The 21201-nt window shown below is 34.9% G+C and overlaps 4 protein-coding genes across 6 annotated transcripts; 3 read left to right on the forward strand and 1 right to left on the reverse strand.

The window, feature by feature from the left end:
* Window positions 1–6107: 6107 nt before the first annotated feature.
* LOC125212842 (uncharacterized) lies at window positions 6108–9512 on the forward strand. 2 transcript variants are annotated; one of them, XM_048113115.2, is made up of 7 exons: window positions 6108–6620; window positions 6745–6829; window positions 7358–7575; window positions 7671–7929; window positions 8160–8339; window positions 8429–8584; window positions 9031–9512. In XM_048113115.2, the coding sequence occupies exons 2-7, from the start codon at window positions 6824–6826 to the stop codon at window positions 9208–9210; spliced, it is 999 nt and encodes a 332-aa protein (XP_047969072.1). In that variant the 5' UTR covers window positions 6108–6620; window positions 6745–6823; the 3' UTR covers window positions 9211–9512. The 2 variants fall into 2 exon arrangements, with proteins under 2 accessions (XP_047969072.1, XP_047969071.2); XM_048113114.2 differs by lacking the exon at window positions 6745–6829.
* Window positions 9513–10983: 1471 nt separating this feature from the next.
* Window positions 10984–12904, forward strand: LOC125209387 (GDSL esterase/lipase At1g71691-like). Its single transcript, XM_048108982.2, has 5 exons — window positions 10984–11249; window positions 11605–11732; window positions 11823–12065; window positions 12146–12386; window positions 12469–12904. Exons 1-5 carry the CDS (start codon window positions 11006–11008, stop codon window positions 12645–12647), a joined length of 1035 nt encoding a protein of 344 aa, XP_047964939.2. The 5' UTR covers window positions 10984–11005; the 3' UTR covers window positions 12648–12904.
* A 3272-nt stretch (window positions 12905–16176) lies between these two features.
* LOC125211306 (Tetratricopeptide repeat (TPR)-like superfamily protein) lies at window positions 16177–20085 on the reverse strand. Of its 2 annotated transcripts, XM_089066328.1 has the most exons (3): window positions 17362–20085; window positions 16594–17195; window positions 16177–16514 (listed from the first exon to the last, which is right to left on the reverse strand). In XM_089066328.1, exon 1 carries the CDS (start codon window positions 20061–20063, stop codon window positions 17493–17495), a length of 2571 nt encoding a protein of 856 aa, XP_088922454.1. In that variant the 5' UTR covers window positions 20064–20085; the 3' UTR covers window positions 16177–16514; window positions 16594–17195; window positions 17362–17492. The 2 variants fall into 2 exon arrangements, with proteins under 2 accessions (XP_088922454.1, XP_047966994.2); XM_048111037.2 differs by having other exon boundaries at window positions 16177–17195.
* LOC125209389 (GDSL esterase/lipase At4g16230-like) lies at window positions 16243–17013 on the forward strand. The gene is made up of 3 exons (XM_048108983.2): window positions 16243–16347; window positions 16446–16529; window positions 16756–17013. The coding sequence occupies exons 1-3, from the start codon at window positions 16243–16245 to the stop codon at window positions 17011–17013; spliced, it is 447 nt and encodes a 148-aa protein (XP_047964940.2).
* Window positions 20086–21201: the final 1116 nt, after the last annotated feature.

Consider the following 21201-nt stretch of genomic DNA (forward strand, 5'->3'; position numbering starts at 1 on the left):
GGTAATGTTCGTGTAATCTGAAGCAATTGTTTTAATTGAATTGATGCATTATTTGGTTGAAAATGAACATTATTTGTTCATTGTGTTTACGGATAATAATATGTACATTGGTTACATTGAAACAGTTTCAAATATGTACATTATTTGGTTAATAATATGCATTATTTAGTTGAAAATGTACATTATTAAGTAATGGTGTGTACGTTTTTAAGTATAAGCTAAACTGTACTATTTCTAAGTTTGAATCTTTGTATTAGCTACCCAATTTGTAACAGTAAATATTTGCATTATTAAGTTCATATTATGCATTATTATGCTGATATTATGCATTACATAGTAGACATTTTACATTATTGAGAAAAGGTGTCTATCTATGCATCGGATAAATTGATTTTTATGCATTATTTACTCATTTGTTAACATTAATGTGCAAGATTTTGTGCATTACAGAAAACTCATGGAATACATGTCTCTTTCTTTTTTTTGTCAGCAAGTAAGCAGCGTCGCGTTGATTTTGATGAAGCAGTAGATGATGTAATTCTAATTGTATTAGCCCAGAAGCTTCGGCATAGATTATCGGAGGACAAAGCAGAGACCAGTACATCCCGTAAAGAGTGGATAGGATGTATGGGGTGGAGAAGTATGGGGAGTGATCGTATGGATACTTTATGGATATGATGTTTTTTTGGGATTGGAACACTGTTTTTTTTTCTTTTTTTTTTTTGTTTTGATAGCTTAATGTTGGAAGTGATAATATCAGACTTGTTGGTTAGCTAGTTGTGAACAATTTCAAGTTTTATGAACTTGTGCAAATTAAGCTTCAATCGTGGAGAACATTCTGGTATAACGAACACTACACATAAAAACAAAACAACATGCATATCAGAATTTATAGTCATTATATGCCATAAATCGTACATTACGGAAAAGAATGAATGCATTATAGACTGATATTCGTACATTACATAAATCGTGAAATACAATACAGCAGGCCCTATGAGAAAATAAAGTCTGAAATCTTTTGATGGAGAAAATCAAGCTACTTACCATAACTAAATCAAATGTGAAAGACAATAAGGCCCTTTTCGATTATTTTAATGAATATAATTTAATTAATCAGGCCCTATTTTGGGCCATTAGATCTTGCAAATGGATGGACAAGATTAAAAAGGAAAAAGAATAAAATATGAGAAAAGTATATGAATACATCCCTATATATATATATATATATATATATATATATATATATATATATATATAGAGTAGTGATATAGGGCAAATGCCCATTAAGTACATAACTAGAGAATAAATCACAACCACAAGATCAATAAAATCAAGGGCTAGTTTTAACACATGTGATTTTCGAATTTGAAGGAGAAATCAGTTCACTCTATCACAGATTTACTTCACTATACAAGGCGGGGGTATAATGGACATTTCACAAATAAAATTAGGGTTAACAATTGAAATAATTTCTCATTATGGAATTCAATCTATCCCGCAATCACTCTGCTTCCCATCTTCTCCTTCTTCACCTATTCTCGAAATTTCGTCGCCGTCTTCCCGTCGCGGCAATCGCCGTCGCCTCCATCCATGGTCGTCGTCTTCCCGTCACTGCAATCGCCATCGCCTCCATCCATCGTCGAACAATGAATTCAAATCAGAAAGATTTTTCAAAATGTAAGTTGTTCTACTAGTTTCTGATTTAGATTTCTCATTCTGAATTAGATTTAGTTTTAGAATAAAAGTTAGTTTTGAGAATTATGCAAATTCAAACATCGACGGTTTTAAATAAGTGACATCTGCAATAGTTTATTATGGAATCCAAATTGAACATAAGAATGTCTGCTTACAGTTAATTACTACAGTTAACTACTTCTATTTTTTGTGTAGGTTTTGATCGATGAAAAAGAAAAACAACCACCATAGACTCCGATCGTGAGTAACAACTACCTGCTCTGTTTTTCATTTAGTGAAGTATTCCAGTGTTAGAGCCAATTTTCTGTCATTTATGCTTCCAGTGCTTTGTTTTTCCATTTCAGTGAAGTAAAACGTGGTTAGAGTGAAGTATTCCAGTGTTAGAGTGAAGTGTCCGTCATCTATGCTTGTAGTGCTTTGTTTTTCCATTTCAGTGAAGTAAAACATTGTTAGAGTGAAGTATTTCAGTGTTAGAGTGAAGTGTCTGTCATCTATGCTTGTAGTGCTTTATTTTTCCATTTCAGTGAAGTAAAACATGGTTAGAGTGAAGTGTTTGTCATCTATGCTTGTAGTGCTTTGTTTTTCCATTTCAGTGAAGTAAAACATGGTTAGAGTGAAGTATTCCAGTGTTAGAGTGAAGTGTATGTCATCTATGCTTGTAGTGATTTATTTTTCCATTTCAGTGAAGTAAAACATGGTTAGAGTGAAGTATTCCATGGTTAGAGTGAAGTGTTTGTGATCCATGCTATATGCACTGTTTTTTCATATTAGTGAAGTAAAATGTGCTTAGAGTGAAGTATTCTTTGGTTAGATTGAAGTGTTTGTGATTCATGCTTATAGTGCACAGTTTTTTCATCTCAGTGAAGTAATGTGATTAGAGTAAAGTATTTCATGGTTAGAGTGAAGTGTTTGTGATGCATGTTATTAGTGATCTGTTTTCACCCCAGTGAAGTAAAAATGTGCTTAGAGTGAAGTATTTCATGGTTAAAGTGAAGTGTTTGTGATCCATGCTTATAGTGCACTTTTTTTTTAATCTCAGTGAAGTAAAATGTGCTTACAGTGTAGTATTTGATGGTTAGAGTGAAGTGTTTGTGACACATATTATTAGTGATCTATTTTTCATCTCAGTGAAGTAAAATGTGCTTAGAGTGAAGTATTTCATGGTTAGAGTGAAGCGTTTCTGATGCATGTTATTAGTGATCTGTTTTTTCAACTCAGTGAAGTAAAATGTGCTTAAAGTGATGTATTCCATGGTTATAGTGAAGTTTTTGTGATCCATACTTATAGTGCACTGTTTTTTCATCTTAGTGAAGTAAAATGTGCTTAGAGTGAAGTATTCTTTGGTTAGAGTGAAGTGTTTGTGATGCATGTTAATAGTGATCTTTTTGTGTTTGAATGTTGTTATGTTCAAGTATATTGTGTTTGAATGTTGTTATTAATCATTTTTTACTTTCTTTATATAATAGGATAACCAGTGAATATTTCGGAAGCTGCTGATATACGTAAAGAAAGACGAAAGACGAAAGACGAAGAGAAAAATAAAGAGTAGGAGAAGCTTATGCATGTATGGAGAATGAAACAATTGTAGAAACTGATATAGTTCATAACATGATTCAGTTTACTGTAATACCTATTCGGTTCATTTACATTCAATAGTTTCATAACTTACATTAATATTTTATTCAAAATTTTTATTTATGTAGTTTCTTAGATATATAGATCCAGTTGATTTTTAATAGCTCTTTTGTTCACAAATGATATTTAACAAAATATAGTTCACAAATAAACTAATTAATTGTTGATGTGAATTAAACAACTAAAGAAGTGAATCAATTCGCTCACAGTGAACTAACATAAGCACACAATGAACTAAAAACATGTTATCAGTGAACTGATTCAAACTTATACTGAACTAAAAAATAGGTACGCAACGAAATAAGTATGGTGAACCAAGAAGTTTTCAACGAAACAAAACTCACTTACAGTAAAGTAAATATTGTTTATAGTGAAGTAAATATGATGTTTGATATTTCAGTGAAGAGTATTATTTATAGTGTACTAATTTTCACTTCAGTTAAGTATAATGAGCATATAGTGATGTATATTGTGCGTATAATGAAGTATATTCAACATTCCTTATAGTGTACTGTTTTTTCATTTTAGTGAAGTATATTGAGCATATAGTGATGCATATAACGTTTATAGTGAAGTAAATGTTGTTTTCATTTCGGTGAAGTATAATGAACGTATAGTGATGTATATAGTGCATATAGTGAAGTAAAAACATGTTTAGAGTGATGTATTCCATGGTTAGAGTGAAGTGTTTGTGATGCATGCTTATAGTGCTCTGTTTTTTCATCTCTGAAGTAAAAACATGCTTAGAGTGAAGTATTCCATGGTTAGAGAGAAGTGTTTGTGATGCATGCTTATAGTGCTCTATTTTTTCACCCCAGTGAAGTAAAAACATGCCTAGAGTGAAGTATTCCATGGTTAGAGTGAAGTGTTTGTGATGCATGCTTATAGTGATATGTTTTTTCATCTCAGTGAAGTAAAAACATGCTTAGAGTGAAGTATTCCATGGTTAGAGTGAAGTGTTTGTGATCCTTACTTATAGTGCACTGTTAATTATAGTTCACAAATTGAACTAATTAATTGTTGATGGTGAACTATATTGGTTTTATAGTGAAGTATATTTTGTGTATAATGAATTGTATTGGCTTGAAGTATATTTTGTTCACATATGAACAGGTATTTGACAAAATATAGCTCACTACATTAAAAATGAGTTCAAAATGATCTGATTATGTTTTAAAGTGCTCAATCTTCTATCAACAACACCACATAGATCTGCATCTCCGTTACAACAATTCATCCCACGGAAAATCCTAAAAATCCAAATGATTTCAAATTCAAACGAAACTACAAAATATAAATATGTTCATTCTCTAACTACATCACACGCATAGAACTACAAAGATAGAGATAGATTATTGAGTTTGAGCGAGAGAGATTGAAGAAGTTTGTTAGAAGCAGAAAGCTTCTACATAAGAAGCGTGATCTAAGCCCTAGATTCCATGGCGTGATCGACAGCCTCCGCCTTCAGCTCCTCAAGCTCGTTGCAGAGCCACTCCTCCACCAACCGTACGTGCTGCCACGTCATCTGCAACTCCTCCTCCACCCTCTCCTCTCCTCTCCCTCCAGGCTGCTCCGGAACTCCCTCTCTAGCAACAAATTCCTCCGCCGAAGCGCCTCCGACGCATCTCGGTGACGGCCAGAGATAGGCACAGAGAGAGAGAGAATGAAAATAGAAAGAGAGAGAGATAATGCGTGAATGGAATGTGTATGTGAGAACAAAGTTTATTTCCAAAAACACCCCTATGCAATTTTTATTAATTAATAATGTGCACTTTTATTAATCATTGGATTAAGATAATATGTGGCTGAGATCTATTCTCTAGTTATATCTTTAAAATTAGTTAAACCTTGATCACTTCTATATATATATATATATATAGGGGTGTATTCAGATGAAAACCATAATGTATATTAAAACATCAAACCATGTAAATAATGTACATTATACACACTAATGATGTACATTTTATTCATGTATAATGTACTGTTCTAAATATTGTACACACTAATAATGTACATTTACATTATATGAATTCTGTACATTATACATGAATAAAATGTACATTATTAGTGTGTATAATGTACATTATTTTACATGGTTTGATGTTTTAATATACATTGTGGTTTTCATCTGAATACACCCCTATATATATATATATATATATATATATATATATATATATATATATATATATATAAAATCGGACGTCCGCCCGTCCGTGGGGAGGACGGGCGAGCCCATGCGACGGGCGTGGACGCCCTTCGATGCCACTACATCGGACGTCGACGTCCTACCGGGACGTCCGTCATCGGAGACGGTCTTATTTTAATTGAGAAGGAGGAAGTAATTTTTAGATTTAAATTAATGTAATTTTTTTTATATTGAAGTAATATGAAGTAATTTTTTCTTTTTAATAAATGATGATTGCATAATTAAGTTGAGGCTGAAAATAAAAATAAAATTGGAGAAAAACTGGCCGTCTGAAAAATAGGGGTGGGACTGAATTTTTCGAGACATTGTGAATGGCCAACTTTTCTTTTTCTACGTTGATAAAAAGACAAAACCGCTTCGGTGCAAATTACTGTATTTATGAGTAATGATTCAAGGTCCATATATGCTACACCTCACAATTCCAACTCCGAAAACTAAAAGTTGGAATATTTTTGCTCAATATTAAAAATTTGAAGTCCAATTAGAATATTACCAAAAAAGACTTCATCTTTTCCAAAATCAATAAATCACAAAATATACATACTCCAAGAGAACAATTCTTGCCTAATGAGTTGTGGAAAAAGCATCAAGCTTTGTCAGCGCCAGCCATTGCACGCCTCAAATCCCACTCTTGTAATTACTGTTTTTAATGAAATGAGAGATGCCCTTAACTGAAATTTGACAAAAATGTAATTCCCACACATCAAAATTCAGACACAACTCAGATTCCATGTTTTAAATAAATTAGACAGAGCAGAATAGGAAAGAAATAGTAGCAGCGGGATGAGCGCCACCAGCTGTTTGTCATTATTGTTTTTGTTTTTTAACGAGGAGGAGCTTCACCGCTCTCCCCTTCTAATTCTGCCTCCGACTCAAGTCAAGTGCCCTTGAATTCTGTTCTTGGTAATACCTATATATGCATTGCATTGTTCAAGAGAATATAAAAATGTGTTCTTGGAACTAGTGGAGGAGTAGCTGAAGAGATTTGAGAAGAACCCTTTTGGTTTTGGTTTTGGTTTTTCTTCATTCTTGGGAGCTAGTTACTATGGTCGAAGGAATCTGTCTTTTCACCAAGGTTAAATTTTGGTTCCTTATTTTGGTTTTTGTGCCTTTCCCCCCCTTTTATTTGAGTTGAAGTAGTGTATTGAAATTTGGTTGATCAAATTTGAGATTTTCTCTTTTTCTTGCTCATGTTTCAGAAATTGAAGGTTTGAGTTCAATAGATGGTTGGGTTGTTACTAAAATGAGGTTTTGAGCTTGTATCCTTGGTTAGTTTCAATGAAGGTTAGGTTTTTAGGTTTTTGTTTAGTTTGGCTTCTGAGAAATCTTGCTTGAAATTTTAAATTTTTGTGGTGCCTGAAATGAGATTGAAGTGTTTTCTCTTTCAACTTGTTTCCATTCTTGTTGAATATGGTTGATTTTCTTTCTACCTGTATTTGTATTTACTGCATTTAAAATGACATGTATAGTATAATGCTCCTTTTTTTCATAAGACCTGTAGCTTTATAATAAGTTTATCTCATTTTTTTTTTCATCTTATAGAATTTATGTGTGATTATTTCAATGGACTGATTTACTCAGTCACTTGGAATTACATATTGATTTATAGTGTGATGGATTTATTGGGAGATGGCAGGGTGATGTGAAGGTGAGTTGAGTGCAGTAGGAGTATTTGACATCTTTTCTTAAAGTCTCAGAAAAATGTGAACTTTAATGTTTCGAACTTTCGTTTGAACTCGTGCTTCAAATTTTGTTGCGGAACAAAGTTGTTTGTGTATTGTTACACTCACCATTTCCTTCTACTAATGACAGGATTCCATAATCATAAAACCTCCCAAGAAATCTCCGGCTTCGATGAGGATGCTAGTCATAGTATTTGCTATGGCCTGTGGTATTTATATCTGTTCAATATGTTTAAAACAAACAAAGTACCACGACATCGAAGTTAGTCAGAGGCAATGTCTTGATAGCGCCATTAGTAGGCCTCAAACTCCAATCTGGCACTATCCGAAGCCCACTTCATTTAGCAGGTTAGTATCCACTCTCCACACTTATTTTCTAAAAAAAAAGCTTTGCTAGTTTGGAATGTATAATAAGACGTGAATCTTCTCCAATTTTATCTCAGGGCTGAATGTGCTAATAATCCAGTGCGGCTTTTTGCTATTCTATCGATGCAAAGATCTGGAAGCGGATGGTTTGAGACATTGTTGAACAACCATACCAATGTAAGCTCAAACGGGGAGATATTTTCTGTTAAAGAAAGAAGAAGCAATGCTTCTTCAATCATGTGGACTCTGGATAGAGTTTACAATTTGGACCTGTTCACAAGTGCTTCCAAGAATGAATGCTCTGCCGCAGTTGGCTTCAAGTGGATGCTTAACCAGGTGAGAGACGAATGCTTTCAACTTTCAAACGGGGAGCCATTATTCAATCTATGGCAGGAACATCTTTAAGTTAAATAGTAAAGATTCTGCATGTTTTCAGGATGCCGTTTCATATATAGTTTAGCTCAGCAATTTGGAATCATGTGGCTGTGAAAATATTTCCTGAGTGCTTTGCTTTCAAGGCTTCATCTTGAGTAACGTATTTAACTTTTACTTCACTGCTGATACAGGGGTTGATGCAGTACCACAAGGAAATTGCAGATTACTTCAACGACAGAGGTGTTTCTGTATTATTCCTTTTCCGGAGAAATCTTCTTAGGCGGATGGTTTCTGTTCTTGCCAATTCTTACGACCGCTATGCTAAACTCCTAAATGGGACGCACAAGTCTCACGTGCACTCACATGAGGAGGTATGTATGGTGCAACTTCCGTCGTTCAACTCCCATCTAACTAACTGTATGTGCTTATGGGCTCTAATCCTTTGATCTGCTTATCGTAGGCTGAGGCTCTGTCCAAATATAAACCAGAAATCAACGCAACATCGTTAGTGAAGGATTTAAAGACCATGGAGAATATGGTCTTGGAGGCGCTGGAGTATTTCAGCAGCACAAGGCATATGATTTTATATTACGAAGATCTCATAATGAATCGAACCGTGAGTTGCTTTCGATCTTCCTAAAAATGCTTATCTGCTGTGCTTATTCGTTTCAATTTTTATAGAGCAGTGAATACGTGATAAACACTTAATTCGTAATCTTTTTATCTTTGTTAGTAATTATTGAGTCTAGAGACTTAGTAGACAAATATAGTGTTGTTCATATATATACTTTTAATTTCTTGATTACCATATTATAGAAATCTTATGTTTAGTTAGGGTCTGATTATTTAGAATTAGTTCTTAAGTTGTGCATTTTAATCATGGAAATAAAGTTTACATCTTGCTTTATTGTGTCTATCCTTTCTTCCCCTTCTTCATTTGAAGGAGCTTCCTTCCTTTATTCATTTCTATGTATTGATTGTTGTTTATAGGATTACGAAAAATAAGTTGGATTGATGAACTTTTTTTTTTGGTGGAGCTTATAATTTATTGATCTGCTGCAGAAACTGATGGATGTTCAAAGATTTCTTGGGCTACCGGAAATGGATTTAAGCAGTCGGCAAGTGAAGATACACCGAGGATCATTGTCGGAGCATATCAAGAATTGGGATGACATCGACAAGACTCTACGAGGAACGGTATACGAAAGCTTCCTCAGCACTGACTACAGCAATGAGAGTTAGATTCCATTCATTTGAAACTGATGTATTGTAGGAGAATTTCACATTTATCGCAGGTGATCAATGCAATTGTTGATCTCTGTTTTTTCTTAGCCTTTTTCTTTTCCTTTAACTTTATTATTTTCCAAGGCACATAGGATGTATAGGTCTGTGATTTGTGCATAGACAGAGATGTGAAGCCAACCTACAGCGCCATCATTCGATTTCATCTGTGCATTTTTATCCAGGCACAATATTCTATTGCTATTGTTTTGCATTGTGTTAAAAAATCTCTTAAATCTTGTCTTACATGGATTTGGTGATAATCTTGTCTCTTTATCTGTATTAGTGTGGATAGCTTTTGCCCTTATAAGGGCTTTTGTCTCTCCACACCGGTCGTTGTACTGTAAGTAATCGTTGCATCGGAACCACTGGCTTTTATAAGGGATAATGCATGTGACATTTTTTTAGGAAAATCATCGGTTTTCCGACAAAAAGACGAGATAGCATAAAACTCGTCGCACCCGGCTTCTGCGGACGCCACACAACGGCTGACTGAAAACAACCCAGCTCCGTACGCCGAGCACATAGTACGTTATCGGGTGGAGCTCCGTAACGTAATGTTGTGGGCTTGAACCCAACCTCGGTTTCTTATTCTTCGCTCGATTTGTTTTCTCATTTCAATTTACAAGAAAAACAAAAAAAAAATCTGTCTACTATGACTGAGATTTACAACTGACATTGTTCTTAATAAAAGGGATTGTATCAATCACTCTTTAAAAGTTACTCCCTCCGTTCCATATTAATAGAGACATTTATTTTTGACACAAAGTTTAAGAATAGTATGTTAAGAATAGTATGTTAAAAATGGTGGTGAAAAAGTAAGAGAGAATAAAGTAAAAAAGAGAATTATATTTTGCTAAAAATAGAAATGACTCAATTAATTTTGAACTTTCTAAAATAAAAATCATTCTATTAACATGGAATGAAGGGAACATTATTTAGAAGAAATGATGATATTGGGTCTGGTTCGACTGGGTTTGCACCGAGTACGGGCATGGGACCCGCACACAGCCCATGCACAAGATTTTTTCACCGTAGACAACTTGATCTGACGTACTCAATGCAGAGTCCCTTCAAGATTCTTTCGGTTTTATTAAAAATTACTTCCTCCGTCCGAGATAATTCGGGTCACTTTGACCGGGCACGGGTTTGAAGAATTGTAATGAAAAGTGGGTTGAAAAAGTTAGTGGAATGTGGGTCCTACCTTTATATATTAGTTTTATAATAAAATGTGAGTAGAAATGAATTAGTGGAATATATATGAGGTTCACTATAAAAAATGGTAAAAGTGAAATGAGACAAATTATGTGGGATGGACTGAAATAAAAAACTGGGATGAATTATTCGGGACGGAAGGAGTAAAACATAAACTAATAAAATCAACCTATAATCTTGAGTTCAACTTTCAAGTTTTAACGCATCAGCAGGTTAACTATAATGAACACATTAAAACAATAAAAGATTTCACATCGCTAGCCGCCAACCTACAAAAGTGAAAGTACTCCAACTCCCACCTTAAATTAATTTCTTTTTAATTTATGAACCAAACTAATGTACTGAAAGAATTGTGTGTGTGAGGGAGAGCCTAGAAAGCAATTAGGTTTAAATTCTATCAGATTTTATGTACAAAAATATAATCTTAAATAATAATAGTACTACAAAGCGGGCGTATAGCGCAACATATGCGGAGGGAAAATTTAGTCATTTCTCTATATAAGGATACACTTGCTAAGAATAAAAAGAAACACACACAACAATGATGATGAAAGTTGGATATTTGTGGATTTCGATCATTGCTGCTTCTTTGGCATTGACAGCAAATGGTGGTGCTACAGATTACACAGCAATGTACGTATTTGGAGATTCACTATTGGATGCAGGAAACAACAAATATTTCATTGACAGTATAGCAAAAGCCGACTTCCTGCCTTATGGTATAGATTTTAGTGGAGGGCCCACTGGTAGACTCTGCAATGGCAAAATCCTCGTTGACTTCATTGGTAAAGAAATATCAGTCCAGTTCTCTCTTTACACCGATGTCTGATTCAGATATATATATATATAGTCAATAGTTGCACTAGCATGCTAACTAATTTACAGTAATAATTAATAACTTTTAATTCTGTATATTGAAATTATCAACACAAAAATATAATTATATCAATACAACATGTAAATTTAAATATCAACACAAAAGACATAAGTTTAATAACACAAGAACATTAATACATTTATGTCTTTGTATTGATATTTTTAACATACAAAATTGATATTAGTTATTAATTATTACTGTAAGTTAGTTAGTATTTGATCACACATATAAGTCAATAACTAACAAACATTGCATGTATGCAGCGGAGATGGTGGGACTTCCTCTTCTTCCATCATATGCAGATGTTATTGCCAAAGGAGAAAACATTCTATTTGGAGTAAATTATGCCTCAGCAGGTGCAGGAATTCTTCGGGACACAGGATATCTATTTGTAATTTCCCTTCATCACATTTTATTTGTAAGCTCTTGAGGCATTGCATTTTATTAAGTTATCTGAAGTAGTAACATGATGAACAAACAGGGGCGCGTTATCCCTTTCGAAGAACAGATTAACAACTTGAGGAAAACGGTGGATGAGCTAAGAGGGCAACTGCATGAGAATGAAGTGAGCAAGTATTTGGCAAATGCATTTGTTTTTGTGGATATTGGAACAAATGACTACCTCAACAACTACTTGCTACCTACATACTACCCAAGCAGCCACATGTACAATCTTGAGCAATTTGCTGATCTCCTTATATCCCTCTATACAAAGCATATATTGGTAACACTATTTGATTATGTTTAACAAATTGTCATATTAGTCACTTCTAGACACCAATTGGAAGCTCTTTGTCGATGCAGGAAATTCAAGGTTTAGGGCTGAGGAAGTTCTTGATATTAGAGGCCTCACCTATAGGTTGCTTACCTATTTTAATTCACAACATGAAGTGTAGCGCCACATTAAATCAGGTGGTAGCAATGTTCAATACGCGCCTGAAATCTGTTGTGCATGACTTCAAGTCGAACTACCCTGGATCTGCATTCACTTACGTCCCATCGTCTCAACTGTTTCAAAGCTTGTTCGACAATGCTGAGGCCTACGGTATTTCAAGATTGATGGCTTGGTTTAAATAAAACTTTTTTTTGTTAGCACGGGATTAATTAACTTATGATGCATAATGCAGGGTTCAAGGTGAAGGACAAAGCATGTTGTGGGGGCAGTGCTGGTTCAAAAGGAACAAAGCCTGTAAATACAGTACCATGTCTAAATAGAAATGAGTACTTGTTCTGGGATTTTGCTCACCCTACTGAGGCTGGCAACCGAATTCTTGCTGCCCTCATTCACAACGCTACCTCCTTTTAAAAATTTGAGTGGTCAATCGAAATAAAATGTTACTACTACAAAATAAGGCTCAAATGAATGAGGTTGAAATCTATTTATTATTACAAGGCTTTTGTGTTGAATAAGGTTAATTGGTTAAGACTTTAGTTATGTTTTTGTTAGATGGAGCTGAGACTGAATGCGTTGGGTCCATCGTACGTGTTTATGCTGATGTAGTGCATACCTGTTAATGTGTATTATAGAGCTTGTATATCAATAATACTACCCCGTCTTCGAAAGGAGAAAAAATTCCCTAGTCCATGTATATCACATGACAATCTTATTTGAAATGTCTCACTAATAATATATTGCCAAATGAAAATATATAGCATACATGTCAAAATGATTATATTGAAATAAAATGATATTTTAAGGAAATTTTTATAGCGCACACATAATACACTTCAATTATCAATCGTTCATTTTAATTATAAAAGTCATTGTTTACTGCCGTTGAGATATGCTAAGCACATTCCTTTTTTTAATTATGTATTTTTTTTTACTTGGGTATATATTTATTCATTTTTTATGGAAGCATACATATTTGGAAAGAAAAAGACATTCTCATGTAATATACTACTGAAAACTATCCCTAATAATAATACAATTTTTTTTTAACAAGAACACAAATGATATTTCATAATGCACCACCATTTATTAATCGATACTACTATTCTTTTATATAGATATATAAAATATAAATTTTATTTATTTATTTATTTTATGAGAATATTTATCTTTTTTATTGATGTATACATAAATTAAAATATGTTAGCATCGCACACAATAAATTTAATATATGAATGACTATACAGCGTAGTTCTATTTTTTCATTTTATGGTTACATATAACATATAAAATAATTATATGTTAAGTTAAAATATTGATTAAGATAGTTAATATTAATAAAATGATCTGATGAATTTTATACCATAGACAATATATGAATAAAACTTTATGAATTTAAAGAAATTAAATACTACTAAATATTCAAATTAAGGATTACAATCTTATTTTATGTTAAAATAAGATTATCTTAATAAATAAAAATCAACTATAAATCTAAGAAGATACTCCCTCCGTCCACGAATAAGAGTCCCGTTTTTCCATTTTTGTCCGTCCACAAATAAGAGTCCTGGTTCATAATTACCATAAATGGTAAAAATACCTCACATTCCACTAACTCATTCCACTCACATATCATTTAAAATTAATATATACAAGTGAGACCATATTCCACTAACTATCTTCCACCCACCTTTCTTAACATTTTTTAAAACTCGCACCATTTAGAAACAGGACTCTTAATCGTGGACGGAGGGAGTAAAACTTTAGTAGACATAAATATGTCATCTTTAATTTATAGTTACTTAACTTAAAAATTAATTATAAAATAATGAATATGAAAATTAAACATACATAAAGATATAATCGATAAATTATAAATATAGTCAAGAATATATTTACTTGACTAAAAAAGACCAAATGATACAAATATATACATGGACTAGGGAATTTTTTCCCCCTTGAAAGTTTATCCCAAATATTTTTCCATTTCTATCCGTCCTTCAAAGTTTGTCTCATTTTACTTTTTAACATTTTTGGTAGTGGACCCTATATTTCACTAACTCATTCCTACTCACATTTTATTATAAAACTAATATATAAAAGTAGGATCCACAATCTACTAACTTTTTCAACTTGATCACTTTCTATTATATTTCTTAAAACCCGTGTCGTATTTCTTTTTGGTTTGTCCCAAAGTAGCTAAGTCAATTTACCTTTTTAGTAAAAGCTTTACTCCCTTTCTTACTTTTACTCTCTCTTTATCTCTCTTACTTTATTTCATCTCTTACTTTACTCTCTCCATAATCCATAAGTTTCTAACTTTAATGGACTGTATCAAAATTATTGTTAAAAAGAAAATAGAATACGGTCAGCTGACCAGGTTTGCCACGAAAAATATGCAGTAATTATTGATGGTAGTTTGGACCCTTAGTATTAAAATCTTGCATCAGCTACTGGCCCTGACTACGGGCCTGATGGGACCTATACATTGTCCATGTGTGAGAGCGTGTATAGGAGTGCGCCGCTCATTTAACTACTCCTTATGTCCACAAAATGTTGTCCATATCAGTGCTGCTTTTAAGATATATGAAGAATAGTGAGTGAAAAAAGTTGGTGAAATGTGAGTTCCACATATATAGTTTTATAATTGAATATGAGTATAATGAGTTAATGGAAAGTGTGCTCCATTTATTAAAAAATAAATAAATAAATGAAGTGAACAATATTTTGCGAACCGACCAAAATTGCAAAAGTGGATAACGTTTTATGGACTAAGAGAGTAAGTATATCCCTTCGTCAAATTACATTACAAAAGCATTTGTGGGTTTTAGGCTTTTAGCTTTCGACCCCTCGTTACATAGGTTAAATGCAAGTCAGTATAGCATTCTTAGGCTCATGAAAACATTAAGAACATAAAAGATTTCACATAGCTACCCACCAACCTACAACATTATTTTAAAGCCTATAAACTTTTTATCCACCTAAAAACTGTAAGAACTCCAACTCCCACCTCAAAATAAATTCTTTTGTCAGCATTCATTTGTTGCTAATTTGGGAGTATACAACAAAGAAATCGAATTAGATAAAAAAAATCTTATTTTAATAAAAAAAGAAATCGGGTTAGATAAGAGTAGCAGATCGTATTCATAGTATACTACTCCTTCCGTTCCAAGATAAGCGACTTACATTCCTTTTCGGAATGTCCCAAGATAAGTGAGTCATTTTCTTTTTTGGTATTTTCTCTGTTACTTTTTGTCTCTACTTTATTAACTCTTTTACTTTATTCACTTTCCACTTTACTAACAAAATCCCATTTCCTTAAATCTCGTGCCGAAAAGTTTGTGCTCACTTATCTTAGGACGGAGGGAGTATCAAGCAACGAACTACTCCATCCGTTCCCTCATAGTTAGTTGCTTTCTTTTTACACTCGTTTTAAAAAAATCTCTCTTCACTTTAACTATTTATTACTCCATCCATCCTACCTTAAGTGGAGCATTTCGTTTTCAGCACATAATTTTATCGCAGTGCTATGTTGTGAGTTAAGTGGAGAGAGCATAAAGTAAGAGTGAGAAAAAGTAGAGAGAGTGATATTTCTACTTTGAGAAATGTGTCATTTAAGATGGGACATCTCATACAGGAAAATGTGTCACTTAGAATAGAACAGAGGGAACATCATTTTTTCAAACTAGCTAAGAAGGGATGAAACACACACAACAATGATGATAAAAGTTGCATATTTGTGGAGTTTGATTAAAATATAGAGCAATGTATGTATTAGGAGATTCACTATCAGATGTTGGAAACAACTAATACTGGAAGATTCTCCAATGGCAAAATCCTCGTAGACTTCATTGGTAAAGAACTAATACTGATTTATTTCACATTTTCATATACATATATTGATAGAAGTTCATATTCTTTCAATTCTCTCTTTATAGCGACATGTGATATTTGTTTATTTCATTTAACAACGTGGTGAATAACTAAGATTACATATTTACATGTATGCATGCAGCGGAGATGGCAGGAAGGAGAGAGCATTCTGTATGGAGTAAATCATGCCTCAGCTGGTGCAAGAATTCTCCGCGACACAAGCGACACAGGATATCTATTTGTACTTTCTTTTCATCACTACATGCTAATAAGCTCTTGAGCCATTGCATTTTTAAGCTCTTGAAATATGGTTATCTGAAGTGGTAACATGGCAAACAGGGCCGCATCATCCATTTCGAAGAACAGATTAACAACTTGAGAAAAACGGTGGATAAGCTGAGAAGGCAACTGCATGGGAATGAAGTGAGCAAGTATTTGGAAAATGCAGTGGTGTCTGTGGATATTGGAAGTTGGAGTTAATGACTACCTCAACAACTACTTTGAAATTGAACACTACCCAAGCAGCCACATCTACAATCTTGAGCAATTTGCTGATCTCCTTATAAACCTCTATACACAACATATATTGGTACGTGGTAACAGTATTTGAGTATATTCAACAAAATGTCTTAATAATCTGTCGATGCAGGAAATCCAAGGTTTAGGGCTGAGGAAGTTCTTAATATTAGAGGCTTCACCTATTGGTTGCATCCCTATAAGAAGTCACAATTTGAAGTGTAACGCAACATTAAACCACGTGGTGGAAATGTTCAATACGCGGCTGAAATCTGTTGCGCACGACCTCAGGTCGAACTACCCTGGATCTGCATTCACTTACGCCTCATCGATTCAACTGTTTAACAGCTTGTTCGACAATGCTGAGGCCTACGGTAAGGGTTCAAGGTGAAGGACAAAGCTTGTTGTGGGAGCAGTGAAGGTTCAAATGGAACAGAGCCGAAGGGTTTTAAAAATACAGTACCATGTCGGAATAGAAATGAGTACTTGTTCTGGGATGGTGCTCATCCTACAGAGGCGCCCGACGAATTCTCGCTGCCCTCCTTCACAACACAACCTCCTTATGATATATATCTGCACCAATAAAGCTTTAATTCAGTAGCTCGTAAGAGCACTATCTAATCTATAGTTTTGCAAAAGTAGTGCCTAAACAAAACTTAAAAAATATCAGCACTTATTTATCAGAACCAGGACGTCGAATGAATACACGACGGGGAGATGGGGATAGTGTCGTACTCACCCATGGTTGTATTGTCGCCGCTGCGCTCTGAGAAGTTGGGTGGCGGAGTGACATTACAAAAGGCCAATCCTTCAAACTATATTTCTCTCTCTCTCCTCCCCTAAAAAGACTTGATTGCAACCTCAGACTGATTAAAGCAATGCCTCACCAACTCCCCAACCACATCCCCCCTTCTTCATACTACTCCTAAGATCATCAAGAGTCTCACAAATCCTCACTATCTTCGTCCCACCCGAGTAGAAGACCTCCACCTTATCCTTCACCTCAATCCAACTACACCCAGCCACCTTCCTCACTCCCATCTCCTTCATCAAACTCCTCAACTCTGCTGCCTTCTGCCTAAACCCTCCCTCGACATACAAGTTGAGCAGCTGCACATACCCACCCCCATTCTCTGGCTCCATCTCCAACAGCTTATAAGCAGCCGCCTCACCAAGCTCAAACCTCCGATGAACCTTGCAAGAAGAAAGCAGAGACAGCCAAATGCCTCTCTCAGGCGCCATGGCCATCCCTTCCACAAACTCCCAAGCCTCTTCCACGCGCCCACCCCGGCCCAAAAGGTCCACCACGGTGACATAATGTGCCATCTTAGGCTCCACTCCGCTCTCCCTCATCGACCTAAACAGACTCAGCCCTTTATCGACCAGACCACTATGATTGCATGAGGAGATGAGGGACAAGAACGTTACCCCATCAGGTGATTCTCCTGAATCCCTCATCTCCTCCAGCATACCAATGGCCCTATGGCACTCACCATGTGATCCGTAGCCTCCAATCATTGAGTTCCATGCCACGATGTCTCTCTTCTCCATGTTCCTGAACACCCGTTCAGCATAAACTAAGCTTCCACACTTTGCATACATATCAACCAACGTGTTCTCTACTTGATTTTCTTTAAATAGAAGGGATCTTATGATATAACCATGTATCGCCTTTCCCACAAGCAATGCTGCGAGCTCTGCAGCTGCAGCAAGAGCTAGGGTGACCGAAACAGAGTCAGGGCAGAGGCCGTCTTGCAGAACACGAGGCAGGAGGCTGATCGAGATGTTTGGGAAGCCGTTCAATGAGTTACACAAGATGAAAGCATTCCACACCGCCAAATTCTTCACCAACACACTGGAAAAAGCTTCCTCTGCCATCTCAACCTTTTTGAATTTGGAGTAGAACTCAATTAGAGCTCTACCTGTGCAAGAATCCAAATCAAGGCCTTCCTTAATCGACATTCCATGAAGACAACAACCTAGTTTCTCATCACCATATGCTAAACAAGCAACAATCGAGCTTGCAACAACACTAGCATCCGGCTTCACACCTTCGGATATCATCCCCTTGAACAAAACCAAAACCTCCTCGAATTTCCTATTCTCTAAACTCCCTGATATCATAGATCCCCAAGATACAACGTCCCTCCCCCTCATCTCTTTGAAGACCTTACAGGACTCCTTGAAACGCCCAAGCTTTGAGTACATTGTCAGCAGAGCACTCTGCAGAGCAAGACTCTGCTTCACTGGCCTTTTGATTAGCTCTCCATGTGTCCTTTCTCCAAGTTGGTGCGATCCAATCATACCACATGCTATCAGTACATTAGATACGGTGAAGAAATCGGGCTCTACTTGTTCGGAACGCATCTTGGTGTAAACATCCAAAGCATTATTAGCATTGCCACAGTTAACATAAGCTGATACCATGCTATTCCAAATCCCAACAGTTCTGTCTCTGACTAAATTGAAAACACACTCTGCATCTTCAACAACTCCACATTTGGCATAAAAGGTCAGTAGTGAAGTGCTAGCATAGGAATCTTGCTCGAAACCCATCTTGACCAAATCAGAGTGTACCTGACAACCAAAATCCACAGCTTCACCCTGTGAGCAAGCTGTGAGAACACTTGAAAATGTGGTGGAGCCAAGCTCAAGAGCCTCATTTTTCGCCGACGAATATAACTGCAAGCTGTTTCTCCAAACACCATTTTCACAGAAGCCATTGATCATTGCATTCCAAACTGCAATGCTGTGTTTATTCTCCAACATTACGAAAGCATTCCAAGCGTCCATCGGCCTACCATAGCTCGAGTAGATATCAATCATTGCGGTGACTACAAATGCGTCGTGAAGAAACATATTCCTGATTGCATAGCTATGGATTTCTCTCCCAAATGATACACCTAAACAAGCATTGGACTTTCCAAGAAGAATACAGAGAGTATACCCATCTGGCTTGACATTCATCGCAACCATTTGCCGGATCTGTGCTATGCCTTGATCAATAAAATCATTCTTGAAATAGCCATCAATGATAGAATTCCAAAGAGCGACGTCGGAAGTCAAAATTTCGCGTTCAGGCAAAAAGTCGAACACTTGGAGTGCAGTAGCGAGCGAGCCACATTTTACATACATCTGGACGAGCGAGGTGACGATGTAAGGATCGAACAGAAGGCCCAATTTGATGATAGTGGAGTGAAGCGTGCTTCCATAGATGGAATTAGAGAGGGAAGCACAGGATTTGAGTAGAGAAGGGAAAATGAATCTTGAGGTGATGTTATTTGGGAAGTTGAGATGCTCCGAGTAAAACTGTAGTGCTTGTCGATAATTGCCCTGCTGAACTAAGGATTTGATTTCGGAGTTGAAGTGATGATATGAAGAGTGGTGATTTCTGACTATAGTCGAAAAAGTCCGAGAGATGAAGACGCCATTTGCGCGCATATTTCATGCTAGTCTGGAAATTATTGAAATAACTGTGTTTCATTGTGGAGCTAGTGCACTTCCTTAATTAACTTTATAAATTAAAATAATTATTAATTATTACTCCTTATGATATCAAATACTATATTTATGTCTTCTTTTTGGTTTAATAGTATTTTATATTTGTTTTGTACTTTTTCTTTTTGTTTAATATTTCCTCTGTTCCAACTAAGGTGAGTAGTATTCCATTTTGGGATGTCATAACTAAGTTGAGTCATTTTCTATTTTGACAAAAAACAAAACATTAAATCACTTCTACTTTATTTCATTACCTACTTTAATCTCTCTTTATCTTTCTTACTTTATTCCTCTCTCCTACTTTTCAACAAAATTTCTTAATCCCTGTGCCCAAAAGTTGTGACCCAACTTAGTTGAGACGGAGGAGTACTACTTTCTATATTTCCTAAAAATATAATTTCTATTTTTTGGTCCATTTCCTAAAAATAGACTCTCCATTTTAGAAAATAAAATCCACAATCCACTAATTCCACTATCTTTTCTACTCATCGATGTTACTTTATTCAATTTTACTCGCCATCTCTCTTACTATACAAATTTTAAATTAAAACTAGTGCAATTTGCAAAATTCTTATTTTAGGAAATGGATGCAATATTATTTTTAATAACATTTTATTCTTTAAATAGTCGAAGCTAATTATTTTATTTTAAAAATAATCTTTGATATTATTACTACACTGTGTTAGACATTAAAATCTTAAAATTTTACACTGTGTTAACATTTTGTTGATGTTGTGTTGAAAAGTTTAGAATTCATACAATATATGAGTTTGCATTTTATCACTACCATTAATTAGAATACATAAATATTTGAATTTATATATTTGATTAAAAGTTATACTTTATTTTTTAGTGTTTAAATAAAATATAGTACGGTACTGAAAAATATTGTAAACGAGAAAGAAGAGATGTAGCAAATTTGTATAACAAATATTACCTTCGTCTCTGAAAATTTGTCCCATTTTTCCATTTCCATCCGTCTCCCAAAATTTATCGCATTTCACTTTTTACCATTTTTTGTGGTGGATCCCACATTCCACTAATTAATTCCTACTCACATTTTATTATAAAACTAATATAT

Source organism: Salvia hispanica, chromosome 3 (genome assembly GCF_029641045.1).
Source record: "Salvia hispanica isolate PSC_SH4W2 chromosome 3, Shi_PSC_v1, whole genome shotgun sequence".
Taxonomy (NCBI): domain Eukaryota; kingdom Viridiplantae; phylum Streptophyta; class Magnoliopsida; order Lamiales; family Lamiaceae; genus Salvia; species Salvia hispanica.